We start from the raw sequence: 10,107 nt of genomic DNA, 5'->3' as shown, positions 1-10,107 counted from the left end.
GGGGGTGGCGGACACAAAAAAAAAAAAAAAAAAAAAAAAAAAAAAAAGGTATGTTTACACTATACTGTAGTCCATGCAATAGCCTCCTGGGTTTTCTGAGGAATCTGAACTCTAGGATTTAAATGAGAGAAGAAAAGCCCACAGCTAGCTAAGATACTCTTAAATACAAAGAGGAGACAGGGACGCTTCCTAGCACACACGAGGCTTGGGTGGTGCCCAAAGAGCAGACTGATGGCGCTGTAGGGAGAGAAGGTGGCGTGTCGCACGGGTGGGCAGGGGAGGAGACGTAACGAGGATCCTTCTGGCCACACACGAAGGTGGCACCAGGCAGACCTAGGCCTCCACGTGGAAGAGAAAACTATAAAGTTAACACAAGACATATAAGCGAATACCTCTGGGCATAGGCCAAGAAAGAACTTTCTAAGCAAAACATTAAAAACAAACCACGGGCTTCCCTGGTGGTTCAGTAGTTAAGAATCTGCCTGCCAATGCAGGGGACACGGGTTCGAGCCCTGGTCCAGGAAGATCCCACATGCCACGGAGCAACTAAGCCCGTGCGCCACAACTACTGAGCCTGCGCTCTAGAGCCCACGAGCCACAGCTACTGAGCCTGCACGCCGCAACTACTGAAGCCTGTGTGCCTAGAGCCCGTGCCCCGCAACAAGAGAAGCCACTGCAACGAGAAGCCCATGCACCGGAACCAAGAGTAGCCCCCGCTCACCTCGCCGCAACTTGAGAAACCCGCGCACAGCAACGAAGACCCAACGCAGCCAAAAATAAATAAACAAATTTATTATAAAAAAAAAAAGAAAAAGAAAAACCATACGGCGAAAATAATGGCAAATTTGGTTGCGTCAAAATCAAGGACACCAGGGACTAGTCAGCAGGCACGCCGAGGGGAGGAGCTGAGCCCTGGGGTTCGTGAGGGATCCTGCACACTGAAGTCAGCCAGCAGCTCCAGAAGGAAGTGTGAGAAAGGCAGAAGCAGCCGATTCACATCTGCGAGATTCTGCCTGACCAGATCTGCTGCGTAAGCCTGGTCCAGGGCCGCCCTGCCGGTCACTCACCCCAAACACTCCCACCCGGGCCCCGGGCACAGAGGAGGAGGGGCAGGGCCGCCCCGGGCTGCAGGGTGCGCGCAGCTTAAGAGCAGTGTCCTGCGGCAGGGGCACAGCCCACAGCCCCCCGTGCACAGGAACACGCTGGGCGGTGGACGCACGCAGGACGAAGGATGACAGGAAGAGCCTGGGCCTGGAGGGTACGAGGATGGCAAACCACATCCTCTCGCCGTATCAGGGATCCCCAGGAAGCACCCCCGCAACCATCCCGCCAGACCAAGGACAGGTGATGGAATGGGTGAAGCATGACCCTAACCCTACAGCCTACTGATGAGAAACACACCTAAAGCGCATGGGAAAGGACTGCCGTTCAGAGGCAAATACTAACCACGGAGAAACTGGCCGACGCCAGTTCCAAAGCACACGTCAAGGCAAAAAGCATCAGCAGGTACACAACGTAACGACAAAGGAAAAATGCATCAGGACACCTAACTGCAAATCTATATGCAGCCGATCCACAGCTTCCACACACAGGCAGCAGCAGTGCGAGACAGGAAGGAGGGACAGACCAATTCCACCGTCTGGGGAGACTTTACCTCTCAGAATCGATACCTCAGGTAGACAAAAAATTAGTAAGAAACTCAATTGACACAATTAACAGATTTGACCTAACAAACACACAGAGAACCCTGGACCTAACAGAGAACAGAAATTTTTTTTTTTTTTTTTGCGGTACGCGGCCCTCTCACTGCTGTGGCCCCTCCCGTCGTGGAGCACAGGCTCCGGATGCGCAGGCTCAGCGGCCATGGCTCATGGGCCCAGCCGCTCCGCGGCATGTGGGATCCTCCCGGACCGGGGCACGAACCCGCGTCCCCTGCATCGGCAGGCGGACTCCCAGCCACTGCGCCACCAGGGGAGCCCAGAGAACAGAAATATTTGAAGTGGTCCTGAAATCATTTATAAAAATTCAGGATTCAGGTTACAAGGCAGGTCTCAAAAACAAATCATGCTTTCTGGCCAAAATGAAATTAAGTTCACAGTCAAGCACAAGAATGGAGAGTAACCTACAGTTTTGGAAATTAAGACATTTCTAAATTACAAACGAGTCAAAAAAGCAATCATAATTAAAAGTAGAAAATATTTAAAATTGAACAATGAAAATTCTACATACCAAGAGTTGTGTAATAGAACTAAAGGAGTATATGCTGAGGGAAGCATGACTGCAAAAGTTCGTTTCAAAAGAAACAGTGAAAATAGATGAGTTAAGTTTCCAAGAATAAGTTAGTAAAAGACTGAGAAAAAAATGTCCAATAAATAGAAGAGCAGTGACACAAAAGAGGCTCTTGAGAGCCGGGGCGGGTTCTCTGAGAAGACTGAGCATGCGGAAACCCTCCAGGAACCCGCACGAGGCACGGCAGCAGGAGCAAAGGGCCTGTGCGGACAAACGTCCACGAAGGAAGGGGCAGCAGCAGGGCAGCCTATGCCAACGTGTCTGTGACTTAGATCAGCAGGCCTCCATAAAACAGGGCTTCAGACAGTAAATGCCTGAACATTCCTGCAAGCAGTAAAGAAAAGGAACCAGTAGTTAAAACTCCGTCCACACAGGTCACAGGCCTGGCTGGTGAGCAAGCGCTCTTGGCCAGACACTCTAGGAGCAGACGACGTTTCAGAGGAAACGCTCCCACTGTTGATAAAAAGCCAAGACACACAGAACAAGGAGAAAAGTATAGGCCATTTTCACCTATCAACATGGGAAAAAAGTCCTAAATAAAATATTAGCAACCTGAATCTATTTTAAAAATTACACAGAGTATCCCAGGAACACATGAGAGAGATGACTGTTTAAAAATGCTGATTGGGCTTCCCTGGTGGCGCAGTGCTTGAGAGTCCGCCTGCCGATGCAGGAGACGCGGGTTCGTGCCCCGTTTCGGGAAGATCCCACATGCCGCAGAGCGGCTGGGCCCGTGAGCCATGGCCACTGAGCCTGCGCGTCCGGAGCCTGTGCTCCGCAAATGGGAGAGGCCACAACAGTGAGAGGCCCGCATAACGCAAGGAAAAAAAAAAAAGAAAAATGCTGATTGTAGTAGTGCCTGGGGCTGCTGGAGCCAGCACCACAAAGTGGGCATCTTAAAAGAACAGACATTCACTCTCTCACGGTCCTGGAGGCTGGAAGCCCAGGATCAAGGTGCCAACAGGGCCGGCTCCTCCTGGATGCTTGGAGGGAGTCTGTTCAGGCCCCCATCCAGCTTCTGGTGGGGCCAGGCATCCTTGGCGTCCCTCGGCTTGCGGCCACAGGGCTCCAGCCTCTGCCTCGGCCGTCAGGGTACTGTCCTGTGCATCTCTGTCTTCTTGCAAGGACGCCAGTCCTGCGGGACTAGGGCCCTGCCCACTCCAGCGTGGCCCCATCTCAGCTTAACTAATGATGTCTGCAGCAGCCCTATTTCTCCATAAGGCCACATTCACAGGTGCTGAGAATTAGGACTTCAGCATATCTTTTGGGGGACAAAATTCAACCCACAATAGACTAAGAAAATGTACTGGATAAGGTTCCGCATCCATTCATGCTAAAAAGCCTAATAATAGAAAGGGATGCCGCAGCCTGATGGCCAGTGTCACAGTGTTACACGGACAGCAGGCCAGCAGCCTGAGCACAGGGACAAGCCATCCCTGGTTCATCCTCACTGTGAAAGTGCTGACCAGCTTGGGACAGCTGGCCAGTGTCACAGGCAACCCAGGAGACAGACGGTGAACCCTACTGAAACTACCGAGAGCGCAGCAAAAGTGTAAAAACAGGCCTGACATAAAAATTCACGTCTGTATACCAGTAACGATCATATGACTTTATATGGTACCTAAAGATAAACCTTAAAAAAATATGCAAGTCCTTTGTGGAAAAAAGTGTAAAATGCACCACCTTCATCTATGGGATAAGGGGACATAATCAAGGTGCCTACTCCCCACAAGTCCAACACAATTCTAATCCATGTCCGAACAAGGCTTCTTGTGGGAACCCGATCCCAAGCCGACCCCATGATCCGAGTCACCACGCTGCATCCAGGACACTTTTGCAAAGAAGACACTCCCACCCACAGATAGCGGGCATGGGTGCTGGACACGTTGGTCGACAGAATTCTAAAGAGTCCAGTCCCTTCACCTGACCGCAAGGATGAGCCAGCACCCATCACAACCCAAGGCGAACAGGAGGGTATCTGAGCCCAAAGGCTGTCAGATCTGCGGGACGGGAGGAAGCAGCCAGCCTGAGCTCCATGAGGACACCAGAAGGGCGGAAGGCTGCTTTTAAAACTCAGCCGTTGGCTTCCTCCTTGGGGCTCATCCCGGGCTCTGGCTCCTGAGGACAGCTCCCAAACAGCCTGTCAGCCCGCTCAGGCCCACCTGCCCAGGCCTCAGGCTCTGGCCCGAGCCCAGTGTGTGTCCAGCACCCACACTGACCTGCCCCCACGCGTGTCCGGCTCCCCATGCTGTACAGGAGCAGCACAGCCAGTCTCGAGTCCCAGCACATCCGACTCTGCCCGTCTGCCCCCCGCACCCTCGGCACACAATGCCACCGTCCCTGGCCTGGCACGTCATTCTCCAAGGAGCAAAGGGACCCACCGTGTAAGTCGGCTTTCGACTGCTTTGTGATTTCCACCGTCCCCAGGTGAAACCCAGCCTGCCCAGCCCCTTTCCCGCCACCCTGTCCCCGCCCAGCCTCCAATTTCAGATCCTCCCTGGCATTTTTCTGGTAACTTCCGGCCTGTTTGGTTTTCTCCAGGGCACATATCATCCAGCCATTCCTTCCGGACTTGGTCCCTTGAATGCTGGGCCCTGGGGTCGACTCTGGTGCCTGGGACAGGGTCTGCTGAGTGCCAGCTCTGGGGTGCAGGCACTCGGGGTTCAGGCTCTGGAGTATGGGCACTTGGGGTGGGCCACAAGAGCTGGGGGGAGACGTCCAGATGTGAGACGCCAGCAGGAGGTGGGAGCCCTCACTGTTCGCCAGTCCAGGAGGGAAAGCAGCCACCTCTGCACACAGCCACGGCGGCCGCTGGATAGGGCAGACACTTCCTGGGCTCTGCCTCGCTGCCGACCACCTCAGTCCTTCCTTTGTAAAACGGGGGTGACCCCCTCACCTCCCTCCCAGGATGCTGGTGAGATCTGTCAAGCTTGGGCAGGGGTGCTCGGTGCCAGGTGGTACGGATCCCCACGTATCTGCGTCCCGAGATCGACAGGCTGGTCTGCCTGGGGAAGACACCCGCTCCTCACGCGTACTCTGCGGGGCCAGCTCCGGGGTCCCGAAAGAGCCAAGCAATTCCACAAGTAGCCAGGAAACCTCCAGCCCCAGGCAACAGGTCCGGAGGGCAGAGCAGAGCAGCCCTGGCTGCCCGCCGGGCTCCGCCCCCGGTGGGGGCAGGGGAGCGCGGCCCTTCCTCCCTGCACAGGGTCCCACCCCCAGGAGGCAGGCTGCTGCGGCCCCCGCGGCCCCCGCACCGCGTGCCCGGCCGGCCTCACCTGCCGCTCTCCGCCGCGAGCACGGCCTGCCGGCTGGCTCGCCCCACAGTCTCCTGCACCTGGTCGCCGGCATCCAGCTCGGGCTCCAGGGACGAGCTGGTGCTGCCGTCATGGCTGACGCTGCTGCCCCTCCCAGGGCTGTTCTCAGCCGAGGCTCTGGGGGAGTCGGTGTTCTGCTTCAGGGTCTGCAGCTTGGCCAAGGGGATGATGTCGCAGTCCTGCGGCCGGTGCCACACCGTGCGCTGGGTGGTGGCGTTGTAGTAGTAGAAGCGCGACGTGTTGGGGTCGAAGAGCTCCCACCACTGGTTCTCGCTGGTGCGCTTGATGCGCACGCCGGCCGGCGGGTCCCACACGCACTCGCCCGTGACCAGGTTGGCGTACATGCGCTCGCGCGTGCGCGGCTCGATGATCTCCACCCACTCCAGCCTGGGGAGAGGGGCGGCAGCGTTAGGGTGCGAATATCCTGCCCATCGGGCCACCCTCCCTGCGTCCCGTGTCTGAAGAATGGCTCATCCAGCACCAGACCCGTCCTCATATCTGCCAGCCTCAAAAGCAAGAAATCTTGTCACTTATAAAACCGACGCAAACCTAAATTCCACCCACTTCTGATTTTCTACATGCTCGTTAGGGCCCAGCCCTGGGAGTGGTGGGGATCTTCCAACTGGCCCCTCTCTGCTGGCCCCACATTAGGGATGCCCTGGGTTCTGGCCCCCTGTCCTCAGAGGGCCTGGACCACGTGCACTGCCCTCACTCCTCCCAGCCAGGGCCCAGGTCCCCACAGGATGCCCTGGCTGCTCTTAGCAGCCACTGCAGGCCGCCACCACCCGTCCAGCTGCAGCAGAAGCGGACTCCACCGTTACTGTGATGCCCCAGTCAAAAGCGGAGATGGTTCCCCCCAGAGGCCCCCCACCCCAAGCAGAGGGCTTCCATCCACGTAAGACCTTTTTTTTTTTTTTTTTAAGAGTGTAAATTAAAGCTGTTCAGAACAAGGCAATTATGATGCCGATGTGTTTGATATCAGGGTGTGCTCCAGCTGACAAGGAGCATTTTTTATCCTGCTTCCAAGTTTCAACAAACAACAATCTTAAATGCCATGCGCTGCTCTGCAGTGTGGATGCACCGTGTCCACTGTTCCTGGACTCTGTGATGGGCCTGGTCCTCACCACCACTGGGATGGTCAGGAGCTTCCAGGGCTTCGGAGAGAAGGGGAGGCACCCTGCTCCTTGCCCTCTGCCGAAGGTCCAGTGTTTCACTTGGGAGCCCGGGTGGGCTTTGGCAGAGGGCTGAGGGGGCAGCCCTTCTCTGAGGACCTCATCCTTCTCTGGGAACCTCATCCCTACTCTTTGAGGCCAGACGTGCTTGGGGTGGGGAGGAGAGAAGGCACAGTCCTGCGGGCGATGAGCCCCGATTGCTTAGGATGCGCGCGCGCGCGCACACACACACACACACACACACACACACACACACACACACACCCCTGCCCCGCAGCAGCCCTGCAGGCTCTAGGGCCTCTTTCTGGGTCCACAGTCATTTCTGGAAGCTGGCTGAGCCAAGGCAGGCTAGCACAGTGGGCAGGGCACAGCAGCTGAATGGTGTGGAGCCACAGAGAGGGCAGGAGATGAGGAGGGAGCAGGAAAGAGGGAGAGCCCTGAGGATCCTCAGGGCTGGAGGAGGAAGTGCAAAGTGGGCCCGGCCTGTGCGGCTTGGCCACGTCTGAGCGGCCTCCCCCCACCCCGGTCATCCAGCCAGCGAGCCCCCTCTCTCTCCGAGCTGCAGCCCTCCCGTCTCCCTCTACCTGCGGTCACACTGGGCAGCTCTCGGTGGGGGAGGGCACTGGGGCTCCGTGCTTGCCCATGTGGGACCGCTGCCTAACCTGCCATCCTGTAGCGGAAGGAGCAGGGCTGGGTGGGCATCCTGGGGTCAGACGGCTTGAGGGACAGAGGCCGTGAGGTGGTGTCCTAGACGTAGAGGACAGGAGGCAGACCTCGCAGCACTGAGTGGACCAGCCCCTGCCCTGCTTCTCTGCCTGGTGGGAGTGTGTGGCCCTCTCACGCCCTCCTGTCCTCTCGCCCCCTCCTGCCTGGATCCCCACGGCCGCCAGCTGGCCATTGTCCACACAGAAGACGGAGCAAACTTCTAACTTTGGGAACTGGGTACTTTTAACCAGGAAGCTGCGGGCCCTGCGGCCGGCTGCACTGCCCTAGGATGGAAGGCACCGCCAGTGCAGCTCAGCGGGCGCCCCACGTTCAGCCAGAGGATACGGGTGCCACCAGGCTTGGAAGCTGGCGGGCACTGCCTGAGGGCGCCCCCCCACCCAGGGACGAAGGCGCCTGGAGACCAGGCCAGGAGCTGGGGGTCTTGCTCCCGTGAGGAAGGAAGCCCTGAGGTTCCGAGATTGCCCTCAGCTGACCGCCTGCTCTCCCCTTGGGCCGCGGCATGGGATCGGCTGGGACGAAAGGCAGACGCTACCCAAGGAAGGGCAGACCCAGCAGAGATGCTCAGAAAGCACTGGACCGAACACTCTGAGCCCCAGGGAAGCGATAACAATTCTTATTTTTCCTCTAAATACACTTTCAAATGAATCTAATGGCGATAATTCTCTCTGAATAAAGAAAAACATCTGTTCCCTTTTCAGCGCATCCCTGTGTGCACGTGGGCAGGACCCCGCCTTTTCAGAAGAACGTTCTGGGCACTCCCAGAACGGCACTGAACCAAGTCCCCTGGGACCCAGGGCGCAGAGAACGTGCTGGAACCTGGAGCCTGGGGAGGGCTGGGAGCGAGCGGGGCCCGAGCAGACCCCATGGCAGGGAGGGGAGGGCAGACCTCGTCCCCGAGGTCGGTGCTGTCCACACCTAGCACCTGGTCAGTGGGGGCTGCAGAGCCTAAGGATGCTTGGTCCCTGGGCGCGTGATGGAGGAATGGTGCTGAAACCACTCTGGGGCTTCCCTGCCAGTAGGAAGGGTCGGGACCTGTGGGTGACAGACTGATCACAGTGACCCACCCACACCATCGGAATGGAGTTCGAGGGAGATTTATATGGCGACGATGTCTAACATGAGTTGGGTAGGAAAGGATGAGCCATTTGGGGAAAGAGCCGGAAGAGTCAAGGTGACAGCGGTTTCCTGGGTGTGACGCTGCCGCGGCCTCTCCCCGTGTGCCGGGCAGGCTGCGCGGACGAACTGCCTCTTTCCTCCAAGTCGTGGAGATGTTTGCTCGCAGACAATGACCTGTTCAAATACTTACTTCCGGGGAGAGCCTCACGAGTGCCAAGTATGTCCCAGGCAATCTGCCAGGTGAAAGGGAGGCGAGTGTGACCAAGCACAGCCCCTGCAGTGGGGATCCTGCAACAGCAGAGGCAGGACCGTTCACCAGGGAAGGGGCAGCCTCTCCAGCAAACGGTGCTGGAAGCGGAGGCCTCTGGGCAGGAGGGTGACGCTGGCCCCTAGCTCACGCCACACACAGGAAGCTCATGCCTAGCAGTGACTAAGAACCCAGAGGCACTAAAAAAAGATCAGCAAATTGTAAAGTAAAAAAGATTTGGTTTCTTTGGACACATTTGGTGAGAATATTAAATATTTGCAATATAAATTACAGATAAAAGGTTATATACTTAATACATAAATTTGAACAAGAAGAAAACAAATATACTATAGGAAAACGGGCAAAAGATAAGAACAGACAATTCTTAAAGTAAATAACATATGTGAAATGTCCCACTTTACCTGGCATCAGACATAAAACCCACGCCACACTGAGGCCTCCAGCCCCCGGGCACCACATCCAGGCCCGAGCCTCATCCTGGGGGAGGCTGTGGGCAGACGGGGGCAGCGTGCAGGGCCCCACGGAGGGCACGTGAGGGCACAACATCTCCAGCCCAGCAACCCCTACCCCAATCTCCCTGAAGACACACCACCAAGAAAACAAAATGACACAAGCACCAGGCGCTCACCGCAGCATCACTCCTAACTGCATGCTAACTGGAAACACCTACACTGAACACGGGGCTGGTGGGCCACCACACCCAGGAGGCTGCAAAGGGGGCCACCTCTGGGGCCCGAGGTCCAGGGCACCCTTCCAAACAGAGACATAGGAGATAAACCAGATAACCTCCTGCAAGAGGTAGGTGGGGCACGCAGAAGGTCCAGGGCGGGGGGGGGGGGGGGGGGGGGGGGGGGGGTCCTTCTCTGAATATAAATACCTTTTGAATAGTTTTGTCTTTTGAAAGCATGCTAAGGGTCTACATGTTTAAAAAACAAAATTAGGGACTTCCCTGGCAGTCCAGGGGTTAAGACTCGGCGCTTGTACTGCCGGGGGCCCAGGTTCAATCCCTGGTTGGGGAACTAAGATCCCATAAGCCGAGTGGGCACGGCCAAAAACACCAAACCAAAACAAACCAAAACAAAATTAAATCAATAAGAATGGAAAGGGAGAGGAAAAAACCTCAAACTGAAACAAATGGACGCAACTGTATTTCGATGAACATCATATCCACAAGAGGGAGAAGAAAGCTAACCCAGTGTGAGCACAGGACCAGACTCCATTC

The 10,107-nt window shown here is 56.5% G+C and overlaps 1 protein-coding gene across 1 annotated transcript in view; it reads right to left on the bottom strand.

Moving 5' to 3' along the window:
- ARHGAP39 (Rho GTPase activating protein 39) overlaps window positions 1-10,107 on the bottom strand; it is a 56,312-nt gene that overhangs the window by 44,488 nt on the left and 1,717 nt on the right. The window contains exon 2 of the mRNA XM_007464523.1: window positions 5,565-5,990. Coding sequence (XP_007464585.1) covers window positions 5,565-5,990 — 426 coding nt within the window. The remainder of the gene's footprint in view (window positions 1-5,564; window positions 5,991-10,107) is intronic.

The sequence above is a fragment of the Lipotes vexillifer genome, unplaced genomic scaffold (assembly GCF_000442215.2).
Source record: "Lipotes vexillifer unplaced genomic scaffold, Lipotes_vexillifer_v1.1 scaffold394, whole genome shotgun sequence".
NCBI lineage: Eukaryota > Metazoa > Chordata > Mammalia > Artiodactyla > Lipotidae > Lipotes > Lipotes vexillifer.
Note: the sequence above shows the minus strand (reverse complement) of the source record. Positions and strands in the feature narration are given on the sequence as shown.